Source organism: Apium graveolens, chromosome 2 (genome assembly GCF_009905375.1).
Source record: "Apium graveolens cultivar Ventura chromosome 2, ASM990537v1, whole genome shotgun sequence".
Classification (NCBI taxonomy): Eukaryota; Viridiplantae; Streptophyta; class Magnoliopsida; order Apiales; family Apiaceae; genus Apium; species Apium graveolens.
In genome coordinates this window covers 250635503-250661770 of record NC_133648.1, presented here as the reverse complement: position 1 = coordinate 250661770, position 26268 = coordinate 250635503, and the positions used below count along the sequence as shown (strand labels likewise).

Below are 26268 nucleotides of genomic sequence, written 5' to 3'. Positions count from 1 at the left end.
ATGATACCTTTTTTATAAAAATTCAAAATCTCCAAAGATTGATTTAATAAAGTTTCAAATACATTTCCCTAACTTCCAACACTTCCTATCTAACAAAGAATATATTAAACAATGTATTCTGAGAAATATTGAATACCTCTGATATAAACTCTTCAATACTTCAAAAAGAACTAATAGATAATTGAAGACACTAATAGATAATTGAAGGAAGATATAGTGGGAGACAAATTATTTGGTAACATTTCATCTAAAGATTAGTGGCATCTTGTACTCATAAAAGTGTCCTTGATTATTATCCCGGGCTTGGATAATTGTTCCTACTGGATATCCATCAGGTGACTATGGTTGGCTAGGTATAAACTTATTTCGGGGATGAAGTGGTTAACCATCTCCAGCATGTTTAACATTGTGAATGAAGTCTTGTTACATTAGACACTGACTTTTTGATCTAGTCACCTGAAAGTTGGGATCGTATGACACTTTTGATGTTGTTGATCGATCAGACCATCTTCAAAAAGGCCTAACTATAAGAACTGGCTGAATATTCATAGGCTAACACTACAAAAAAAATTAGGACACCTCGTTAGGAAATATATAACCATGTTCAATTATGCATCTCAATGTAACCGTAAACAATATAAATCCAATGAAGTCCATACTGAAAAGGTATTTACCCGTTGTTGAGCTTGTATTACAGCTTTAACAGATCAATCACGTTCCTTGAAAGCAATAATTTAGAGTTTAGATCATCGATGTTAGTTTGTAATTTGAAATTATGTGTCTGGATAGAAGCAACTTCAACAATAGGAGTTAACTGATGAAAACGTAGAAGTCATACTCATACTTAACCATAAGATAAATTAATAAGAAGTAAAAATGAACTTTGATCTTAAAAAGCACCAACTTGATATGCTTTTGTCACAATATTATCAGTACTCCTATCCAACTTGATTTGCTTTTCCTTTAATATTATCAGTAGCATTGCAAGAGATCTTTTTGAGGGAGATTCACCGAAACAATACCACTACCTCATCATAAGTTATCTTTTATGGCCACCGCAGTTGGTTGGAAAGTAGAAAAAGTGAGACCAAACAATATATATTTTATTAGGTGCCTTCCAGGGTGATTTCTTTTCTCCAATAACTTTGCCGCCTAATAATAATGCAAGAGAAACTACATTAATCAGTTAAACCTTATAAAAGATTATTAATAATCCCTCAATTTATGTACATAATAATAATATTTATATGTATGACCTTGTTTGTAATAAAAATACTACTCCCTTTACCTATTGTTTTAAATTTGTGTTTTGTTATGTAATATGTAGTTGTTGAGTCTCCTCATGTTGATGTATTGGATAAGAGATTGATTTTTATTTTCTTCTTCTTATTCATTTTAGCTGTCTACATATTCAGTTATGTAACCGTAAAAAATTGTGCACATAAATCTGGGTAGTATAATGGACAAAGTAGAGAGATTATTAAATATAGCAAATTTCAGAAGGATAAGTCTAAAGTTGTGACTACAAATCACTACTTAATTCTAAATGTTGTCGCAGACCCGGTTATTAAATGTAACCTAAATAACTTAGTACTATAAAATACAAAATTGCAAATAAAAATGACAACTTTAGTAGCAATGATCTAGAGAATACATATACATTTATACATCTAAAATCCTTTATTTTGCACAAACACAACCCCTGCTTAGGACTTGCAAAAAAATTTTATAAATAAAAATGCAATAAATGGGAAAATATTGATATGTAGTTTGTGAAATACCGGTCTGAGTTGGTAGAATATTAGTACATAGAAATTATTTCAGAAGAGAAAACTAAACACTATAAAGATACACAAATTAAAATATAAAAAAATAAACATACCGGGTTTCTAATTTTCATTTTATATTGCATTATTACTATCGATTCAGCTCCATTCCCGTAAATTGGCTTTCTGAAAAGTCATTTGCAAGAAAATAGCTTATAGGCCATAACATCGTTAGAGTAAAGCATTAACAAAAATATATATATGAAACAAAGGTGTATGAAGACAAATCACATTCATATAACATTAAAAGATTGTCATCTCATTTTCTCACGTGTTCTTACTTTTTTGAAAATATAATTGATATACATAAGTACACAAAGAATTAATCACACATATAAAAACAAGCATGAATTAACAACCTATTAATAAGTTCAAGAGGAAGAAATTGACCATCACTTCATCTGTAAATCTGTAGGAATAAACAAATAAAAAATATTTCAAAATACATATATGATCCATATAAACACATATATATTGATTATTTATGTATTTTCAAGAACAATGATCAAGTGCAATATAAATTTGTATATCAAGGAACATTGTTCTCTGTAATGTCATAAAATTAATTTTTATTTCTTTCATATCATCTTCAGGCCTTTATAGTTTAATCAGGTTTATACCGGTAGGTTAGTACGGAGAGTACATTTGTTATTATTTCAAGTCATAGAATTGATAGGCATAAAATAAGGGATAAAATGGAGATGGGGTTTGTTAGGTCACACACACTGTAGAGGGGGTGAATATAGTGTATAATACAATCAAATTGAACTTTAATATCTTAAGTAACATAAAACAAACTTTATTGAAACAATAAACTCTGTTACAGTATGAAACTGTTACCTCTCAGTGATGAACAAATATCACGAGAGCTGCTAGGGTTATAATGAATAATCTTCTCGAATATGATAACACTTATAGTGTAAACCCTATGTCTGTGTTTATATACTACACAGTTACAAGATAATCGCTAATTGATATGGAATATAATTCTGCTTCCTAAAATATATCAATCAGATATCTTTTCTTCCAAGTATTCCATTCTTCACGGAACTCCTTCTTCATGCATATCTCTTCTTATGTTTATCTCGCTCTTCTTTCCTTTAATCAGCTACTTTCCTTATCTAATCGTCCTTCAACACTTAAGTTCTGATATCCAACTTCTGATGATTATCTCCTGATAATATAAGTACTGATATCCTTAAGTCCTGACTTCCAGTATAAGTACTGATTCCCAGTTAAGTACTGATTTGTCCTGTTAAGTAAGATCTGAAAACTAAACATAAATCATATTAGCCATGACATTATCAAATATATCTAACAATCTCCCCCAACTTGTAAATTAGCATAATATACAAGTTTAACAGATATTTGATGATGTCAAAAAAAAATATTAAGTACAAATGCATGAGAATTAGACTAGATAACTACAACTTACAGTCCTTAAAGCTTTACCAATATTTAACTTCTGATAACAACTTCAGTCTGTACAAATATCAGAATTTAAGCAGTTGTAGATCTTTGACTTGGCTTCATCTTCTGATCTCTCTGATGTCAGGAGTTGTTCTGAGATAGTTCTTCAACAAACATCTCTCAGCATATCTAAGTTCATCAATCATTCTCCTTTTGGCATCTTTAAGCTCTGCAGTATCTTTACCAATTTGAAAGATTGCAGCCCTGAGATCATTAATCTTTGTTTTTCTTATATCCTGATCCAGTCTGATCAAATAAGCTTTATCAGACTCAAGATTGAATTCCACAGCCCTGTACCCTAGAAAGGTAGTTATAATTTGAGCATAATTGGGCTTCATTTCAACTATATCACCCTTGTGATCTCTGTACTTTGGAACATATGCGCTGTCAGACTTAACAGAATAAAGCCTTTTCTGTCTCTGAATCTGATCCTTCAAATAGTTTGCAACAGTTCCTGTCAATCTGTCATCCACTTGAAGTAATAATAGTACATGCTCCAATTCTTCAAAATACTTCAATGGAATGGCATTTTGCCTTATATGATAAACCCTACCATTTGTCATGAAATACAACAAGATGTATTCTTTCAAGTAGGTATGATAAACCATTTGTACAAATTCCAGTTGATTCAATCTCTCGGGAGTTGCTCCAATACCTGGTTCACTCAAGGAAGTTGGATCATTGGTAGTGTTATGTATTCTTCTTTCATCAGCACTTCCCAATCCAGTTTTATCTCTTGCTTCCTTTCCAGTAACTACTCTAGCTTCAAAACCACTTGCAGTAGTCTTCAAATGTTGAGTCTGTTTTGCTTTAGTGAAACCTGGTAAGAGTGTCTTTAGTCTATCTTCTGATATCAAGTTAACTTGAGCTATGTCAGAGGTTACTTGCTTCTTCTGAATACCAGAACTTACAGTTTCTTGACTCTGAACAACTTGAGCCATGTCAGAGGTTGTTTTAAGAACTTTTCTTGAAGTCAGAGCAAGATCATCCTTTTCATCAGTAATTTCTTCATCCTCAGGAGGCACATAAACCTTGATAGGTTCACCAACCTTTTCTTTACCCTTGGATCTTGGATCTATCTGCGGTTGTGATTTAGCCAATGTTGCTTCAGTATGTGTCCTTTCTTTGATCACAATGCCTTTGAGTTTTGGAAGTGGCTTTTTACCAGAAGCTTCAGATTTAGATGTGACTTTCTCTGATTTAAGTCTGGCTTCTTCTTCCATTAAACTCTCCAAGTCCATTCCTGGATTTTCTTGAAGAAATAACTGTCTTGACATTTCCTCATCAAGATCTAAAAGTTCATCAGAACTTATCCTTTTACCAGTAGCAGAACTTATTCTTTTCCCAGTATCAGAACTTGTCCTGTGACTTGTGATTTCAGCTTTTCTTGATGTGAAACCTCTACCTTGACTATGACCTCTACCCATTCCAGAGTTTCCTTGATCATCCTTTTCATCATCCTTCCCTTTCAGTGTCTTGTCAGTCTTGCATTTGGACTTAATTACTTTCTCCCCCTTTTTGGCATCAGCAGGTAGAAGAAGAGAGACAAGCAGTTCCACTGAGGCTTGGATTTCATTAAGTTATGATTGCTGAGAAGCTTGATTTTTCAGAATATCATCAATCTGAGCTTGTTGATTATCTTGAGTCTTCTCAATATAAGCAATCCTGTCAAAGGTAGGTTGGAAGAACTTTTTCTTATCAATCTTGTGAACTTGTTCTTGCTTCATTAGTTCTTCCCTTAAGAGATGTAACTCTGCATGAGTATTTGAATGAAGACCTTGTAAATGTTTAGTACTCAATGCAGTGACTCTAAGCTATATTTTGAAATCATCAGTATTTAACATCTCATCAGCTTTTGTCAATTGCTCAGCCAGATTCTGTGCAGTTGGAACACAGGTGACTGAGTTCCATTCCTTAGTCCACTCCTGTCCTGCAGGAGTTTCACTCCAAGGCACTGGTGCTTCTATGGTAACAAACTTCTTAACAAGTTCAGACTTAAGAATAGTCTGTTGAGGAGCATGTCCTGAAGGACCTGCTTCATCAGCATCTGCAGTTGGAGCAGCATCACCAGTATCTCCAGCATTTGCAGCATCAGAACTTACAAACTCAGTATCCTCTGATAAAACAATAGTGTGAGTAGCAATGGAGGCTTCAGCATCCTCTAATTGCTGATCTGGTTCTAAGTTCTGATCAACAGCCATATCCTGATGCTCACCTAAAGTCTGATCATCAACATCTAGATGCAGAGAAGGTGTTGTAGATAACTCTGGAGTTTGAACAGCATCAGTAACAGGTGTTGTTGAAGGATTAGTTGCTGTTGGAGCTTCTAAGAGAATTACTTTAGGCACAACCAAGTTTTGAACATCAATATCAGCACTTGTGCCTGGATCAACAAGAGATACAGATGATGTGTTGACCTTTTCAGAAACAGCTTCCTTAGATGGAGTTGATGGAGAAGACGTAACTTTAGCAAATTCCTTATCTTGTGAGATCAGAGATTCCTGATCCCCTTCCTTAGCTGCTTCCTCTTCATCATCTGAAATTGGCCTATTTGCCCTCTGTTTCTTGTATCTCTTTGTAGATTTGGATTCTTTGGGAGTTTCAGGAACTGTCATTCTTCTAAGCCTCTTGAGAAGCCTAGATCCCCAAATTCCAGAATCCTTCTGAGAAGTCTCTTTCTCAGCTTCACTAATAACAGGTTTCAAAGAAGGAACCTGTTCCTTAGTATCGGATTCATCTCTCAAAGCAATCCTCCTTCTCTTTTGAGGTGTTTGAGGAACAGTCTTTGTCCTCTTAGGTTTGGAAGAGGAAGGCTTCACAGTAGGTGCTGAGGATGAGGGTTGAACAGTCTGTGAAGTGGAGAGATAGGATTTGATATATTGCCTGAGGGTTGGTTGAGTAGAATGAGTGGTAGGTGCTGAGTGTTATGGTGTTTGGGTGGTTATTGTTGGTTGGACATCAGAATAAACAGATCTATAAGTATCAGGATCAGCATTTACTAAGATCTGTTTTACAGACTGAGGAATCTATAATGGTCTAACCACTGATTTCTTAGTGTCAGCATTTATCAGGTCATTAAAGTAGCGTTTGGCAACCTTAAAAGGTGGAGTTGAGGAACTGACTAATTGAGGTTCATCAGTACAAAAAGTATATATAAGTTGACAGAATCTAGCAAAGTAAACAACATTCCTATCCTCTGTCATCCTATCCCCAATAAAACCAATTATAGCAGTTGCAAAATCAAAATGAGTTTGGTTTATAACAGCATACCCGATGTGCTGACTCATAATTGGGATAGCATCAAAATTCGAACACTTGTTTCCAAAAGCTTTAGTGATGCAGTCGAAGAAGAAGCTCCATTCTCTTCTGATATGAGCCCGTTTCAACTGCCCAAGTTTTGCCAAACTCTGTTCATACCCCAAAGTGGCCATTAACTCCTGAAGAGCGGATTCCTCTGGAATTGAAAAAGTACATCCTTCTGGGAGATGTAGAACCCTGCGTATTGTACCAGGAGTAACTGTATATGAAGAATCACCCACTTCGAAAACAATACTAGGAGTGCCATGTGTACCACCATTATCAAAGTGCCCAGTCCGCCAAAATGTCAGAACTTGTTGGCTCGAAAAGACTGAAGGCTGGGTCAATGCATACCCAATCTCACTGTGTGCAAAAAGATCTTGCACAAAATGCAATTCAGATGGAGCTTCAGCATGATCAAGAACTGCAGCATAGTTGTTTGGAACAAATTTAGCTCCATCAATGATTAAATCCTTAGGTGCCATGTGAAAAATTGAGATTTAAGAGTGCCTGTTAGGTGTTTGGTAAAATGTCTGTATGAAAAACCAACGTGAGAAGAAGGAGAAGGAGAGTAAAAGCAAGGAGAGAAAAAAAAATATGAAGGAAAATAAAAGATTAAAAAAAATCTTCTCTCTTTCTTACTTATACTCTGGAAAAAAATGTTACCGTTGGACACCTGTCAGACATGCAGTAATAATGGATAGTTACTGGCTCGAGAAAACAGTAATCATTACTTACCCACTTGCCGTTTTTCAAGGAAAAACCGTTCCACTTACCCAGATATTCCATTAATCAAAGTGAAACAGTTTTAATTCAAAATTGAAACCGTTCCCACTTATTTAATTATTTTTCACTGCAACATTAATATTCTGAAAAGAAATCAAGTAAAAATGACCGAGATAAATCATATGAGTAAGTACTGATAAAGTAAAATCAGAACTTAAATTAAAACAGAATTTATATGGTTATCAGAATATGAGTATTTATCAGGATTTATCAATGCATTACAAAATAACTTAGAGACAAAATCTTGAAATAAAAACAAATTTCATTAATATATCAAGTGAATACATTCATGAAATTGAAATTACATCAGCACTTGTACAAGATTTCCCTAAGCTGCTAAACCTAACGTCAACAGCCTTTGTCCTAGCTCAAGAAGTAGGGCAAGGCTGATGATGAAGAAAAACAGGAAGAAGAAAATAAATCATTTCTTCTTCCTACTCTCGACAAACAGAATGGCGAGTCGAATGATTCGCTCTTGCTGGCGGAGAGCTTCCAGCCTTTCCTCCTCCAATCGCTCCAGATGGCGATGGTAGTCCATATAGAAGAACATGAGGTGGGTGAGTACCTCCTGTGGGACAGAGTCCCATATCTCATCAGGAATGGCAGTGACGTGCCATTCCTGCTGCCAATCGGCATAGCTTAGCTCCATATTGAAGGTTTCGTAGTTCAAAAACATGTTGTATCTGACCATCGTGTTTTAGAAAGAAAAAGTATGAAGGTAAGGTGAGGTTGAGAGAAAAGATTTGATGGGAAGGCTGATGTGAAGTGGTTGCTTATATAGGCAAGAGAATGTCAGGAGACGCAAAGGAATTTAATGCTGACAGGTTGAATTAATTCTACCTCGTCTCCCCAGACTTGGAAAAAGAAAAACATTCATTGGAAAGGGAAAACATGGTTTAATGCGCATAAGAAGCAAGTAAAAGTTGACTGTTCAAGTACGAATACCATTAACCCTAACCATGGTGACTATTAATCTTCCACTTCAACATATTCTAGTTTGAACCGAGACTGTTATCAAATTTTATCCACAGATAAGTCAAGTAAAGAATTAGACTGTAATATCAGAACTTAGACTTATATCAGAACTTAACAGTCATCAGAACATAATTGCTTAACTTGAAAAAGGAATGCCTATCTTAGTAAGTCCTCATATAAGTTCTGAGTTATATTCTTCAGAACTTAATCATCAGAACATGCAATCAGAACTTGTCCTCAGAGTTTGTGCAAAGTGACACAATGACTGTTTATCTAAAACAACTAGACCACCACAGTAATTTTCATCATTCATATGGAGTGATTAGTGTGTGCATTAAGCTAAATGTCAGACAAAGAGTAAAGTCTAATTCACTTCAGTATATCTTAGAAATAAGGCATAACTAAAACTTTGCTAAAGAGCTGTCATTATTCTATAACCTACTGTTGAATGAGTTCATGCTTGAGTCCACCTCAACTATTTTGTGCTAATTTTGTGCATCTTTTTAAATTCCATTTCACAGTGGCTTCTCAGTGTAAGTGAGTCACGACTGCTTATCAGAATTTATGCTATTATCAGAGTATTTCTCCAGTAATCATAGAGTGTGAAAAGTCACCAAGAAAATATTTTGCTTTTCTAATGCATATTTACTTAATACCAGCAATGCACTTGGGTTGTCCCTTCCACATTTTTACTCTAGATCTCAAAGGAGTACCTGATTTTATTCTTTGATCCTTTTGCTTTTGATAAGTGAGGTTTATTAGCACTTAGTGCATTCAACAGATTTACTAGTATCAGAACTTAACAGATGAGTAGCATTATTCTAATTTGTGACTTAGTAATAAGATAAACAAAGTAAACTCAACTTAGCTCAATTATCAGAATTTGCATGTGTCAATAGATTTTCACAGAAATAATTACTTCTTACATGGGATCATTTATTTATTGAAGACTACTAGGTCAGCATCTAGCACAGTTATCCTTATAGGATTGAATAGTTACTTAAACAGACATATCACTTATCAGAGTTTAGAAACATATATCAGACAACAGTCAGTACTTAAACACATTTGTCAATTAAGCACAGAATACATAAAGAGATTAAATTCTGTAAATACTGATCATAAAGTCTGATATAACAGAACAAGACTAAGCAGATTTAGAGAAAGAACCTGAAACCATTCCAAGTTCATTTACCAATCTTGTAAAAATGGCTTCACACAATGGTTTTGTGAAGATATCTGCTAGTTGTTGATCTGTTGGAACAAAGTGCAATTCCACTGTACCTTCATCCACATGTTCCCTTATGAAGTGGTACCTGATGTTGATGTGCTTTGTCATAAAGTGTTGAACTGGATTACCTGTCATAGCAATAGCACTTTGATTATCACAGTAAATAGGGATTTTGAAATATGTTAACCCATAATCCAGTAACTGATTCTTCATCCAAAGAATCTGTGCACAACAGCTTCCTGCAGCAATATACTCTGCTTCTGCAGTTGATGTGGAAATTGACTTTTGTTTCTTGCTGAACCAAGAAACCAATCTGCCTCCAAGAAATTGGCAGCTTCCACTTGTGCTTTTCCTGTCAATTGTGCAACCTGCAAAATCTGCATCTGAGTAACCTATTAGTTTAAAATCTGATTCTCTAGGATACCACAATCCCAGATCAGCTGTTCCTTTAAGATACTTAAAAATTCTTTTCACAGCTGTTAAGTGAGGTTCTCTTGGATCTTCTTGAAATCTTGCACAAAGACAGGTAGCATACATGATATCAGGTCTACTAGCAGTTAGATAAAGTAGAGAGCCAATCATACCTCTGTAATCAGTAATATCTACTGATTTACCAGTATCCTTATCCAGTTTTGTTGCAGTGGCCATGGGAGTGGATGCACTTGAACAATCGTGCATTCCAAATTTATTCAGCAAGTTTCTGGTGTACTTAGTTTGACAAATAAAAGTGCCTTCTTCATTCTGCTTGACTTGAAGGCCCAGAAAATAGCTAAGTTCCCCCATCATACTCATCTGATACCTTGACTGCATCAGTTTTGCAAACTTCTTGCAAAGTCTGTCATTTGTAGACCCAAAAATGATATCATCAACATAAATCTGGACCAGAAGTAAGTCCTTTCCATGGTTGAGGTAGAATAGTGTTTTGTCTATTGTTCCTCTGTTGAATCCACTTTCCAGAAGAAACTGAGCTAAAGTCTCATACCATGCTCTAGGAGCTTGCTTAAGTCCATAAAGTGCTTTATCAAGCCTGTAGACATAATCTGGATGTTTGGAGTCTACAAAGCCTGAAGGTTGTTCAACATATACTTCCTCCTCCAATTCTCCATTGAGAAAAGCACTTTTCACATCCATTTGAAAGACAGTAAACTTTTTGTGAGCAGCATAAGCCAAAAATATCCTTATGGCTTCTAAGCTAGCAACTGGTGCAAATGTTTCATCATAATCAATTCCCTCCTGTTGAGAATATCCTTTTATAACCAGCCTTGCCTTATTCCTTGTAATTATGCCATCACTGTCAGTTTTGTTTCTGAATACCCATTTTGTACCAACAACAGATCTATTCTTTGGTCTTGGCACTAGGGTCCAGACTTTATTTCTTTCAAATTCATTTAACTCTTCCTGCATTGCTTGCACCCAATCAGCATCTTGAAGAGCTTCTTCCACTTTCTTTGGCTCAGTCTGAGAGAGAAAAGAATTATAAAGACATTCGTTTGAAGTACCTGTTCTAGTTCTGACACCTGCATCAGGATTTCCAATTATTAAATCAGGTGTATGTGATTTTGTCCACTTCCTTGCAGATGGAAGGTTTTCTCTAGAACTGGATGCTCCCCCATGATCCATGCTGTCTTCATTTTCATTTTCTGACGCTCCCCCTGAAACTATGCTCTCTGAGTTGGATTCTTCAGAATTTAGATTTTCAGCACTATCAGAACTTGGCTTATCAGAACTTGACGAATCAGAACTTGAAGATCCAGACATATGTTCTGATTTTTCTTGAGATGTGGTAAGATCTTGAGTATGCTCCCCTTGCACAGGTGCATCTTCCTTTGGCGTAGTCACCACAGTTTCAATAACATCAGAGTTTAATCCATCAGAATTTACAGTATCAGGACTTAGACTGTCAGGATTTTCAGTATCAGAATTTGAGTCTTCATTTTCAAATCTCAGCTGATCATGGTCAATAAAATCTTCAAGACCAGTAATCTTCTTGTCATCAAAGGAGACATTGATAGATTCCATGACCACTTTTGTTCTCAAATTATAGACTCTGAAGGCTTTTGTGGAAAGTGGATATCCAACAAAGATTCCTTCATCAGCTTTTAGATCAAACTTGGATAGCTGTTCAGGATGAGTCTTGAGAACAAAACATTTGCATCCAAATACATGAAAGTACTTCAGATTTGGCTTCTTTTTCTTCACCATCTCATAAGGTGTTTTTCCTTGCTTGTTAATGAGATTGCATTTTGAGTAAAACAAGCAGTCTGCACAGCTTCAGCCCAGAAATAGGTTGGAAGCTTTGCTTCTTCAAGCATTGTACGTGCAGCTTCAATGAGAGTTCTATTCTTCCTTTCAACAACTCCATTTTGCTGTGGAGTTCCAGGAGCAGAAAATTACTGCTTTATTCCATGGTTTTTGCAGAACTCTTCCATTATCAAATTCTTAAACTCAGTGCCATTATCACTCCTTAAGGTTTTTACAGAATCTTTGACCAATTTATCCAGATGTTTGACATGATCAATCAAGATAGATGCAATTTCACTTTTTGTGTGCAAGAAATACACCCATGTGTATCTAGTGAACTCATCCACTATGACCAATGCATATTTCTTCTTTGCAATAGACATGACATTTACTGGACCAAATAGATCAACATGTAGTAGATGATAAGGCTCAAGAATTGATGATTCAGTCTTGCTCTTGAATGAAGATTTTCTTTGTTTGGCCTTCTAACAAGAATCACAAAGGCCATCAGGAGCAAATACTGACTTTGGCAGTCCTCTCACAAGATCTTTCTCGACCAGTTCATTTATATTGTTGAAATTTAAATGAGAGAGTTTCTTGTGTCAATTCCAGCTTTCTTCAATTGATGCTCTACTCATCAGACAGATTGCAGAACCATCAGTACTTGTTGAAAGCTTAGCTTCATAAATGTTACCACGCCTGTATCCTTTCAGAACAACTTTGCCTTTAGATTTAATCACAATTTCACAGTGTTCTTCAAAGAAATCAACATGATAACCTCTGTCACAGATTTGACTTATACTCAGCAGATTGTGTTTAAGTTGTGAGACCAGAGCTACTTCTTTAATGATGACATTCCCAAGATTGATATTGCCATATCCCAATGTTTTTCCAATGTTGCCATCTCCATAAGAAACACTTGGGCTAACTTTCTTCACAAAGTCTGATAGCAGGGCCTTATTTCCAGTCATTTATCCTGAACATCCACTGTCCAGAACTAGAATATTTTTCCTGTTGCCCTGCAATCACAAAGACCACTAATGATTAGTTTTAAGGACCCAGACTTGCTTGGATCCTTTGGTCTTATCAAGTTTGTTAACATTTGCAGAGGATTTAGCATCAGAGTTTATGTTAACATTTTTCTTATCAGAATTTACACTATCAGACTTTGTATCAGAATTTACACTAGAAGGAACAATGGAAACTTTCTTCAAAGAAGGTTTTATTTGATAATAATCATAGTACAAACTATGATATTCCTTACAAGTATAAATGGAATGCCATAAACTACCACAATGAAAACAAGGATTTTGTGGTTTATATCTAACAGACTGACTCTTAACTCCTGATTTTGAAGGTAAGGAGTTAATGTTTTTATTCTTCCTGCAAAAAGAAGCCAGATGGTTAGAACTTCCACAGTTATGACATGTTTTCCTAGAAGCATCAGGAACAAGTTTATAATCATTGCTTTTATTCACACCTTCCTTTTCATTCCTATTTTTTCTAGGTGATTTTACCTTGTTTGCATTCTTAACATCTTTCAGCTTATGCTTAAGCTGCTTCTTAGTCATTAAGCCTATGTTTACTTCAGCTGTCTTTTCCTGTTTAGTTTGTCAGAAGTTAATTCCTCTTTAACTTCTGATTTCTCATTATCAGAATTTACAGTTACAAACTTAACAGGTTTTAACTTTGGCTTTTGCTTAACAACAGGCTTAATTTCTACAGTTCCTTTATCATTCTTATCCTCTCCATAACCTAAGCCTTCTTTCCAATTTTCACTACTTAGCAAATTTTGAGTTATTCTGCCAGAGTTAGTCCAAGTCCTGATAATCTCTCTTTCCTTTTCTAACTCAGTTTTTAGAGATTCATTCATTTTTAGCACTTCATCCCTAACATAAAAAACATCATCTCTATCCTTCTGAGTTTGATGGAACATAACTAACTCTTTTTCTAAGAAATCATTTCTTTTCTTAAAAGCAAGATTTTCAGAAGTTAATCTTTCACATGTTAAAGTTTGATCTCTATAACTAACAAACATGGTTTTAAGATATCTTCTCAACTCATTAAAATCATCAGTATGAAAAGCATAAGTAGTCTGAGGTACCTTTGTTTCAGAAGCTTCAGAACTGCTCTCAGCACTTTCTTTATCAGCATTTGCCATCAATGCATAGTTCTCCTCACTTTCAGAGTCTGAGGTGTCTGTCCAGCTTTTCTGCTTTGTGATAAGAGCCTTGCCTTTGTCACCCTTTACCTTCTTGCAATCAGGAGATATGTGGTCTTTCTCACCACAATTATAGCATTTGACATTGGTATAATCTCCTCTATTAGACTTTCCTCCTCTGCCTTCAGATCTTCTGAAATTCTTCTTATCAGAACTTATGCCTTTCCTGGAAAACTTCTTTCCCTTCCTGAACTTCCTGTATGCAATCTTTGTGATCCCTTTCACCATAAGAGCACACAGCTTCATCATCTCCTCATCAGCATCAGTCTCAGGCAAGCTTTCAGAATCTGAGTCATCATCACTTTCAGAACTTGATGACTCAGTATCAGACTTTGTGAAAAGAGCTTTACCCTTGTCTTTCCTTGAGGTAGCTGCCTTCGGGGATTCTTCTTCAGCCTTAAGAGCAACTGTTCTTGACTTTCCTCCTTTTCTCTTGCTTCTTTGTTCCATCTCAAGTTCATGAGTCTTGAGCATTCCATAAATTTCATCAAGAGTTGTTTCATCAAGATTGTAATTATCTCTTATTGTTGTTGCCTTCAAATCCCAACATTCAGGAAGAGCTAACAGGAATTTAAGGTTTGAATCTTCAAGATCATACTCCTTATTAACCAGTGACAGATCATTCAAGAGTTTGACAAATCTATCATATAAATTAGTCAATGATTCATTAGCCTTTGAATCAAAGTGTTCATACTCTTGAGTGAGTATTGTCTTCCTGTTCTTTTTAATCGTATCAGTTCCCTGACACCTTGTTTCCAGAGCATCCCATATCTCTTTAGCAGTCTTGCAGTTAATTACCCTGTTTGACATTACATTATCAATGGCACTATGCAGTAAGTGTCTTACCTTAGCATCCTTAGCAATTGATGCGATATCTTCAGCAGTATAATCACTCTTTTCCTTTGGTACGGTTTTTGCTGCTTCACCTGCAACTGTAACAGCGAGCTTGGTTGGTTTGTGAGGCCCTTCCTTGATTCTATCAAGATATTCTGGATCTGTAGCTTCCAGAAACATGGTCATTCTCACCTTCCATATGGTATATTCAGATGGTCTCAGTATGGGAACTCTGATGGTTTCATACCGACTTTGAATTTGTGTCTTTGGAGGTTCTTCAATTTTGGTAGGCTTAGTTGGAGTTTCTGTGTCAGACATGATTGTGTTTGGATCTTTCACTGTATGTATGTTAACAGATAGGCTCTGATACCACTTGTTAGGTCACACACACTGTAGAGGGGGTGAATACAATGTATAATACAATCAAATTGAACTTTAATATCTTAAGTAACAGAAAACAAACTTTATTGAAACAATAAACTATGTTACAGTATGAAACTGTTACCTCTCAGTGATGAACAAATATCACAAGAGCTGCTAGGGTTACAATGAATAATCTTCTCGAATATGATAACACTTATAGTGTAAACCCTATGTCTGTGTTTATATACTACACAGTTACAAGATAATCGCTAATTGACATGAAATATAATTCTGCTTCCTAAAATATATCAATCAGATATCTTTTCTTCCAAGTATTCCATTCTTCACGGAACTCCTTCTTCATGCATATCTCTTCTTATGTTTATCTCGATCTTCTTTCCTTTAATCAGCTACTTTCCTTATCTAATCGTCCTTCAGCACTTAAGTTCTGATATCCAACTTCTGATGATTATCTCTTGATAATATAAGTACTGATATCCTTAAGTCCTGACTTCCGGTATAAGTACTGATTCCCAGTTAAGTACTGATTTGTCCTGTTAAGTAAGATCTGAAAACTAAACATAAATCATATTAGCCATGACATTATCAAATATATCTAACAGGGCTATAACTTATATACAATTCTAAAAGAAAAGACATTAAAGAACTCACTGAATGAGGACTTTATTTTCACTGAATCCTTATCATGTCGATTAAAATAATACACTAATAGTGTTAATTCAGAGAGGTATTTCACCTTTTTTACCATATTTCTTATTTCCTTTATCATGGTGCTTGATACACTATCTTCAGTGTGATTACATAATCAAAAAACAAACTGCAAATTAGTAATAAATATGTAAGCATCAAAGATGAATTTAAACAAACATACGTGGGCAGACATATATTAGCAGAAATTTTACACAAAGAGCGTACGCCTTAATAGTAACGTAGATATTTTAAAGAGAAAGAGTATATCGACAAACCTTAAGAAACAGAGAAAATAAAACCAGCTCATCTAATATCACTGGAAAGGAATAAGTTTTTAACATATCAATATTATATTCGGTAAAAATGAAATTTAAGAATGAAAGCTAGAAAGTTACAATACACAGAAAATTAACATGAGAAAAAAGATAATAGAAACAAATTCGTCTCATCTAAGGATCATACAAGTGATAATAAAAATTAATCTTACAAATTAAAATAACAGAGATAACTGTAATCTTGACAGTAAAGCTCTTTTGATATCCACTTTCATTGATCTTTAAAGAATCAACACGCAAAAAATGTCAAATACTAATATTAAAAACATAACTAACATATATCAGATATGTATATAATATATGGAAACATATATTACAAATCTCAGGAAGAGGAAGAAAAACAAAAATACATGGAGAAGAATGATATGTTTGAGATTTAAAATCAAACAGTTAGTGTACATACCTTGATTCGCGATTCTGTAACCACGGGTACAGAATTAATCAACACATCATCATATTCAGCCAATACCAAAGCAAATATTGGTCAAAAATAATAATACAAACATATTAAATCTATACAAACAACACTAAAATTACATAAAATGAGGGAGTCAAGAGACGAATAAAAGGAAAAATTAAAAAAAGAAGAAATATGATTTACTAATCTGTTTGTTCGTTTTGTTGCATTATCAAATGAAACCCGATTGAAATTCATATCTAACCTGCAAAAAAAAAGAGAAAAAATGAGGAGATTTGAAATTTGAGATAAGAACACTAATTGATTATACTTGCGTTTAAAATTGTGTACATGTATATATCGATTGAATTGACAAATCAAGCAAGATATGAATTAGAGATAGGTTCCGTATATAAGTAATCATCGATGATTTGATTTGTTTAAATTTTTTTCCATAGATAACTTTGTTTTTTAAATTCAAAAATTAATCATATTAATTAAGATGGGTCAAAATTAAGTTAATTGGATAGTTCATGAATATAGTAAAATGTATAGAAATTGGGTTGTGGGTAAATTTTTTTACCCGTGGATAAATTTTTTTACCAATGGGTAAATTAAGTCATTAAAATATATAGATGAATACTCATTTAGGATTCTACTCTTTTTTTGTTATATGTAAAATAAAATTGAGTACTTTGTTTTAAAACAATTAAATATAATTATATTAAAATCTTACTCCTGATTTAAAATTCGAAAATCGGTACTAATTAATAAAGGTGCATATTAAGAATTAATCGGGGCAAAGTGATGGGAAACAAAAGAGAGGCGATGAACTCTTTTTTTTTTTTAAAATTACAAGAGAAATTAAACTTAAATTAAGCTAAAGTACACACTTACATATTTCTTTTTGGAAAAATATATACTCAATCCCAAAGAATAAAAATAAACCAAACGGGCACATAATTTTATCATTTATATCCATATTTACACTTTAAACTTGCTGCTTATTACTTCAAAGTCCAAACCCATGAATTTTTATATAAAATGAAAAATATAGATTTGCATTTTGACTTGTCATTTTCCTCCATACTGGGTTGTGCAGGAACCATAGTTTACAAAGCTACTTATTTCATAACTTCAAATACATATCATCAGTTCGATAAAATTTAATTATTTTTTTCTTGAACAAAAGTATGCCTAATATCTGCCTGCCATTCTTTAAGCCATCGGATTAACATGCAAAATTATTAAAATCGATTGTTCGAAAGCTGAGGAGCACAAACAAGTCTAGTCTGATGAAACAATGACTTAAATCAACAATTATCACATTATGTTACAAGCTATTTGATATTTGATCAGAATTCACATCCGTCAGGACCGAGGAACTGCCAGTATGTAATGAAAAGGATTGAGCTAACCGCACAGCATCTTGAACCCTCAGACGGGTTCCCTGCTGTCCAACAACTACGGAGGCAACCCTAGCTGCTAGAGTCCCCATGCCTTTTACATCTGACAAACCCCTTAGTATACCATATAGAATACCTGAAGCATATGCATCCCCAGCACCACAAGTATCCACTGGCACGCACGGAGAATAAGGAGGTATACATACAACCTCCCCCTTTACACCTATGTAAGAGCCTCTTGGACCGTCTGTAACGGATACTAGTGGGATAAAGTGACTAAGGTATCTCGTCGAAGTAATAGGGCTTTCTTCTGAGGAGAAATGACATAAAGCCCTTGCTTCATCACTGTTTGTGAAGACAATATCCGCATAGTTTTCAATGATTTCCCTTCACAAGAAAATACAAAATTTTAGGGTAAAGGTCCAACTTTTAACATCTTGAATTTCTATTGTGAGATTATCTACACTAGGTTTCTTCTACATCCTACAAAGGCAGCAATACTTATGAGTGAGCAACTCACTATTTATAAGTGGCGTAGGTGGATGGGGATCATTTTCTGTAGTTACCTGTATAAACTATATACCTGTAGAGCATGTATAAAATTCTAAATCTTACATGAAATGTTAGGTCTCATTTATTTACTTAGTTTCAATCATATTATCAGCATACCCCAAGTACTCTGTGGAGCAGATATAAGATTCTGGATCTGACATAAAATAGATTTCTTTATATAGAATTCAATATATCGATAACCTCTAAAGTCAATCCGGGCGGGATAAATTATCTTAAGGACAGGGCCGTACTCTATTCTCGAACCCTCTGCCGAGCTCTACCCTGACCGTATTTTTTTAGAACGGGCCATAGAACCAGCTTATTAAGCGGCAGATTTGAGACATTTCATTAGGATATAAAATTAGTTTTGCACAGGCAAAATATCTAGTTACATACATGCACAGAAAAATCATGATAGTAAAGCATTGCCTATTGTCTTGGCAGGGTCTGGACTACCCTGAGTCACTGATATTGGAATTGTCTGTTGAACCAAACACAATTAGAAGACCAGGGTATAATACGATCATGGCGAGCTAGAACCTTAAAAACAAGTACATACATTAGAAAACTATAAGAACTTTACCAGAAATTATCATAATGTCTCTCGATGCAGGAGACATCTGATGCTGTGACAGCAACAATCACACCACTTCTGCGAGCAAGTTCACATGCTTTGGTAATCGTCTTGATCGTGTCAGGAAGTTCAAATAGATATCCTTCAACTACTAATATGTTTGTTTTGGAAATTATGCTAGCCAAGCCGGGATCATAGTCGATCCTCGACGATGTCCCCTGATATCACAAAGTAGGAAAACCATATTATGGCTGCATTCCAAATATAAAGAGAGAAAATTAAGTATTCAGGGACAAAAGATTAACTGAAAAGTAGTAGTAGTCAGGAAGGAAAGACTATAATATATAGATAATTCAGGATATCCAGGAACAGGCCATTCCAAGTAGAAGAGTAGCTGGATGTTAACAGACCATAATCATTTGTTCTTAAGTGCTCAGTATGACAATTTTCATCTATACAAAATCAGTACTGAGAATACTTATCAGCAGAAGGCATCAATATCGTAAATTGAATAATTTTTTTTAAACAAAAAAAAACTCCAAGTCAGTCAGTATACAGAGGCTGTGATCCTTCATTTTCCACATAAACATAACCATTTCAGTCGCTACTACCATTTTCAAATAGCCTATAATTTACATGCATTTGCATAGTGAACTTGTAACAATTATCTTATCTCTTAATATCCTGAAGGTAAAAGACCTCTACAAATTTTCTTCAGATAATTAACTATAGCACCGAGTAAGCAACCCATATATAACTGCCAGTAAGACATAACTGCCCAACAGATGTTAATAGTTGTACTTATCAAGGAATACCCAAGTAGCTATAGACACATGATTGATATTAAGTAATTTCTTAGAAGCATTTGACAGTATCAAACAACACAAAGCTTAAAAGTAAATGCTCTCGAGGGCAAAACCTCTAACATCTTTAAAGCAATAAAACCATAACTCTTACCTGATATGCAAGCATTGTCCGCTGAGCATCGGGAGTTGTAAGAACTATAACTGTTCCCGTTGTGCCATCTTTAACTGCTTCAGACAGAAAATTTACATTTGCCCGGCGCAGTTTGGTTCTGCAAGATACATCAGTAGTTAAAAAATCATTGATGCTCACAAATCACAATGCATTTTTTGAACTGCACATATAAAAAAATCAGTAAATTTCAGATGAGATGATTATTTAGAGCATACTACGTGTGATTCATTAAAGCATACTGGTACGATAGGATAAAAGATATGAGAAGCCAACTAATTTTAAAGGTTGTGAATTGTAGTGACTGATCGGACCAAATCTAAAGGTAAGTTAACAATGAGCTATCCAAGAGGTCCCTGAAACCTAATGCAAAGACAGAACTCAAGCACAACTGTCTAGTGCAAACCAAGTTCCTCTTCATAAATAAACAATAGATGACATATAATAAGGAAAAACTAGCGTTACCTGTAAAATCCACCAAGTGGATCGCTTCCAACACTACCTGCCATGGCCACGTTTAAAGGAGGTCCTCCAATTGGTTGACCACCAAGCCTGGCCAAGGCGACTAAGCTGTTAGAAAGAGATCCACCTGCTGCAGCTTTATAGCTGCATCCATCCATTGCACGCAAAACTCTGCCCCTCTCTTCATGATTGACGAGCTTTCGTGTACCCTTCTCGATACCCAGCCTCTCAAGGAATTCATCATCAACCATGCCGGAAAAATCTACCTACAGGGTAGTGAAACATAAAACTCTGTAATAATCAAATAAGAAGTAGATAACCATATTGCTGCGAAGTTAAATACTGCTATAGGTTAGTACATTTAAAAAAAAAATCAGAAAATGCTTATAATATTATCACCAGGTTCCTCGTGATTTCAACTGAATAAAAGCAAAGATTATAAACAATTTGGGTGACGGAATCACAACTCAATCACTACCCCGTGTTACATTCTGAAACAATCGACTGCTACCAGCATTATTCCCAAGATACACGTAAAATAATAGTAATATACACATAATAAAACCCTAAAAGAGTAAATCCCAAAATAAGCGAGCCAATAATATAACTCAATAACTATACAAATTGAATAATAGAAAATAAAACCAATCTAATAATATGTCAAGCAATGCAAGGGAACTGATCTCATCAACTCTTCCGGGCTAAAAAAGTCCTATACTTATGACAACACTAAAAGAATCATGCCAAACTCTTAAGCGCTGATCCAAGTGTGCTCTTCCACTTGCTTGCCACGCCATTACCAAATACTGATGATAACCACCATGCCAAGTCAGCATAAATCTATACCTCTCTTTTAGAACATCAACGAGCATGTCTGCAACAAGCATGTCCGCTATCTGCTAAACATAAGGGGGTGATAAAGGGGTGCAAGTAATGATGGGTTACGTACAGGTTCACTGGTTTGGAAGAAATAGGCATAGTAGCACGCGAATGAGATGGAAGCAAGGTGAAGAAAGTAAAGAAGATGGATATATATCAGTCAGTCCTCGAAAATGAGTAAGGGCTTTCACTTTAAACACATGGCCTATTATCATACAACTAATAAGATCTAACTCCTAAGCATTAATATCAACTCTTTTCGAAGCAGAAATGGATCAGCATGCACTTTCTTGACCATTAAGAAATCTCTCAATAAGGTGTGTATAACATACTTGTCAAGGTGTAAAGACGAACAAAGACGATAGCATACCGCCTGGACGCTTAGGTGGTAAGGTGCCCGCTTAGACGTCCATTAGGCGAATTAGGCGTTCTACTATATACAGGCATTTATTAGATATCATGTACATACATTCTGATTGGTTTTAATAATAATTACATTAATGTAAAGGTTAGTCTATTTGATTGAAACAAATAGATTTTCTTACTTTTGTTGGCTTAATTTTGAGACTTTTGTTATAAGTATGATTGTTCAATACTCAATTATACAGCCTTAAAAGACAAAAATAGGCAAAGTCAAATCACATATTAAAAAAAATCACAAATTTACATATAGTTGATCACCTAACACCCCTAGGCACCGCCTAACTTGCCTAGGTGTCACCTAGGTACCGCCTAACTTGCTTAGACGCCGCCTAATTCGCCTAATCTATTAAAAGCAAGACGGTTGGGACGCCTTTTCATTTTTTACTGCCTTTCCGCCTAGGCGACGTCTTAACAACTATAGTGTATAATAACCCAAACACCCTTATTATACTCTTAACAACTATGGCCTTTGATGACACTCTACTAACTCTAGTGCAGGTATGAAAGGTGTGAAAGGTAGAGGTCTTGCTTCAATTTTTTTTCCTCACATGGTTATACATGCATCAGATTACACGACTCCTAAGTCCTAACAAATGGGCTTCGTTCAGGCATTCAAGCCCGTCGTCCAATAGGTTATGAGGACTATATAGCTTATCATGTACAGAGTCACTGTTCCTCATTTCTCTCGATGAGGTTCATGTTCCTATTTTTTCGAGTACTCAAACGACTTGCGCCCTGGTCATGACAAAACCACTTTTCCAGCTTAAGAAGAACTTACAATCTGACCTGACCTTCCAGACCTTTGCTAGGGACACTCACGTACTTCACCACACCTCTAGGCTAGCTCTAGAAATTTCTTGAAACCTGGAAACTGTGTGACTCTCTGGTATGCCTCGACTCAGAGGCTGATTTGAATATGACAAAACATGTGCCGCTTAAGCTCGAGTCGTAAACCATTCCTAATCTTAACGAAAATCATACACGCTACAACTCTCCTCCCCGAAATTACGATAAGCTTTGTATATATGTTGATATACTCAAGTACTGACATAGTACCCTGGGTTAGGTTTTAAATTGCCCCCGTCAACATATCGGTGTGAATTTAAGTTTCATTTTACTATAAATGTAATAATTAAATATGACAAATGATATGTGTGATAATTGTTATAGGTATCATGAAGCATATATAAATAATCATTTTATTAGTTAGTGATCTTGCAAACTCTCATATACTATTAACGTCAACTACGTGTCTTGTGATTTTAAATTCAGGTTATAAACCAATAAATATCTTTTGTTTTATATGTATATATGTATGTATATTCACATTTTAATCCAAAACTATTAGTCTATCGCTATAATCAGTTAAATAAATTATAAACAATAATCATGTAACTTCTATTAAAAATTGATTAGATTAATATTTCATGTATATTTTTAAATTTCAAGGACGTTTTACTACAAGAACTATTATTACATAATTATGAGTTAGATATAATTATAGCTATTGCCTATTGGTTATGTAGATTATCATATTGCTCCATCAACATATCAGAGTGCATTGATTTTCAAGGGTTGGTAGATCTTTCTCCGGGAAAATATATTGAATCGTCCCTCACCAATTGCCGTTTTATTGTTTGAATCCCCGAACTAAAGATTTCGTATTTTGGGTCATTTAAATTTCAATTTTTCTGGTTCAAGTCCTTCCGTTAGTGAATCAATAACAGACGTTACTTTTTGCTGACGTGGCACATCCCCTTTTTCTGTTTAGAGAATCAAAGTCATGATTGAAAGCGTTAGTGAGCTCCAAATCACAAGTTCTAATAATATATGTTATTTCTAACCTCAGATTTTACGATTGGTGTAATTTCATATTTTTGGGGGCCGAAGTGTATTGTTCGCCGGAATTTTTGAGTTTTGACCGAAAAACCTTAAATCGGGCTTATTTTTCAATTTTGTTGATGCATATGTATCGATTTGTTAATTGTGCACCTAATGGTTTTTTAATTTTATTTTTTCGAGGTGTTTCAGGCTTGCCAGGATTTTTCCCAGTTAAAATTATCTGGTGACCGGAATTACGATTTTGACGTCCGTTAGAATCTTTTTAATGGAAGGAATTAATCGGGAAAAATTAAAAATTAAATGACCCGAAATACGAAATCTTTAGTTCAGGGACCCGAACAATAAAATAACAATAGTTGAGGGACGATTCAATTTATTTTCCCATCTTTCTCCACGCTATCTCAGATGATGTTAGCTTGTTTAACAAGCTTCATCTAAGCAAACCTAACTTTATGCTCATCACCTATTTGATGTTGATCAAAGAAATTCTCCACAATTGGATATCCAATCTAGAAAGCATCAAGATCGAATCTCTCATGACATCAATCTCAAGAACATCTACCTTAATATTTGACACATCGTTTGCCTCTGATCATACCTATGGTGGTCCTTATAGTTACTACAACGCTCGTCCCTAGACTACTCGACAACAATGATCTATTATAGGTCCTTTACCACCACGTCCTCCCCTCGGTCTATAATTATTGATCCCGTCCGCATCACTTTAAGCTTGTGATGATATAGGATTGTTGGAAGAATGATACTTAAGCACATGAACTCCTGCAACTCATAAATAAACTTAATTTTCACACTAAATATGAGAGATGAGGCCAATTCATATTATGACCCGGAAAATTGACAATAATCCTTTGGTAAATTTCAAGATCAAGCAAAGGATGACCATTCCTAGTATGGAGAAGAAGAAACTTAGATAAGGAAAAAGTTGCAAGCTACCAGTCGTTCGCATGTGCTTCTTGTAAAAAGTCAATATCTCAATTTGTTTAATTAAATTACCAGCATACATTTTCCTAATAAATACTTCAGTAGACTAAATTATATAATTGTAAATGCATATGATAGAGAAAATACTTAACAAACTTAAGGATAGTTGAAGAAGAACCAGGAATAATATATGCTACAACACCGGTGACTGTACCATATAGTTCAGCTTGGTAAACAACAAAATAATCTTGTTTTGATCGACTAGTCCAAAACTAAGATTTAAAGAATGTTGCAAAGCTCCAAATTTCTAGATAGCTGCCATTCTCGATCTCCTAAATTAGAAACAACTTTGGGGTTTGGAGACCATCAACTAACTACTAACTAATCATTAACTAACTTCTAACTGTACTGTAATTAGCTACCTAAATTATACATACACATATCATAGCTCAAGCAATACGAAGCCCGTTAAATCAAATGCCTTTCTAAATGGCATTGTCTTACAAATGCTTTTAAAGATTTTGACAAATATAGAAAGGAAATAAACTTGGCGAAAAAAAACAAGGAAATATGCAACACTGAAACAACAACAAAATAATAATCAAATGTCGTAATAATAGTGTACAAGGGGGTTACCATAGCTTGGCCGAGACCTAAAACATCCCATGTGTCAGGCAAGTTAGAATTCCAGGTGTTATTAGTGTCTGCAACATATTCTACTAAATTATCCCCGTCCTCTTCGTCATCGCTATCCGCTTGCTGGGAGAGTTGCTCATTACTACAATTACACGAAAATGAAGAAGAGGAAGAAGAAAGTTGAATTGAGATGGATTTATTTGACATAAAAGTAGAATAAGTAGGTTTGAAGAATTTGATTGGGGAATTGAGAGTGTAATTGGATATAACAAGTGGTTGATTTGCACAAGAAGAAGTTGTTGTCGGTGCAGTGGGAGAGAAAAGAGGAGAAGTGGGAGGGAGGAGAGATAAATACACCATTCTCTCTTTAATTTTGTTTTTTTGGGGTTGAAATGCAGGGGAGAGGGGGACAATTACATAGATAGAGAGATTGATTGTAAACCCACCCCCCGCTTATATAATAATTGTGTATGTGTGTCTCTTCTCCTCTGTTCTACTCCGGGAACGGATTATTATTTCTGGCTAATAATAACTTTGCTTTCCTCTGGGAAGAAACCAAATACACACACAACCTACTTATCTACGTGTTTCATGCCTCATCCATACCATACCTAGCCCCCGGCATGTTTCTTCACTCTTTATGTTTTTACCCTTCTACCCCTCTCATCTTCACTCATTTTCTACTTACTTTTTTTTAAAAAAGAAGCCAATTTCAACTTTTCATTTTCTTTTAAGGCTCTGCCTCCTCACAGCCTCTCCCATAAATGGTTTACCTTGTTTGACGTGATTTGCAGGTTATTACGTAAGTCCGTAGAGTTTACCCAGTACGCACCTGAAGGGTGGGTAGCGGCTGCGGGTTACCTACGATAAAAAAACTACGATACTTATAA

General features: G+C 35.0%; 1 protein-coding gene across 1 annotated transcript; it reads right to left on the bottom strand.

The window, feature by feature from the left end:
* Nucleotides 1-17960: 17960 nt before the first annotated feature.
* Nucleotides 17961-25982, bottom strand: LOC141708342 (uncharacterized). The gene is made up of 5 exons (XM_074511918.1): nt 25379-25982; nt 20660-20922; nt 20177-20294; nt 19229-19437; nt 17961-18480 (listed from the first exon to the last, which is right to left on the bottom strand). The coding sequence occupies exons 1-5, from the start codon at nt 25736-25738 to the stop codon at nt 18021-18023; spliced, it is 1410 nt and encodes a 469-aa protein (XP_074368019.1). The 5' UTR covers nt 25739-25982; the 3' UTR covers nt 17961-18020.
* Nucleotides 25983-26268: the final 286 nt, after the last annotated feature.

What these genes read in the sequence shown, in the direction of transcription:
- LOC141708342 (XM_074511918.1), bottom strand. Translation starts at nt 25,738, where the DNA reads ATGGTGTATTTATCTCTCCTCCCTCCCACTTCTCCTCTTTTCTCTCCC. An exon ending in TAGGTCTCGGCCAAGCTATG is followed by an intron (nt 20,923 to 25,378) that starts GTAACCCCCTTG and finishes ACTACCCTGTAG; the next exon opens with GTAGATTTTTCCGGCATGGT. An exon ending in GGACAATGCTTGCATATCAG is followed by an intron (nt 19,438 to 20,176) that starts GTAAGAGTTATG and finishes TTGTGATATCAG; the next exon opens with GGGACATCGTCGAGGATCGA.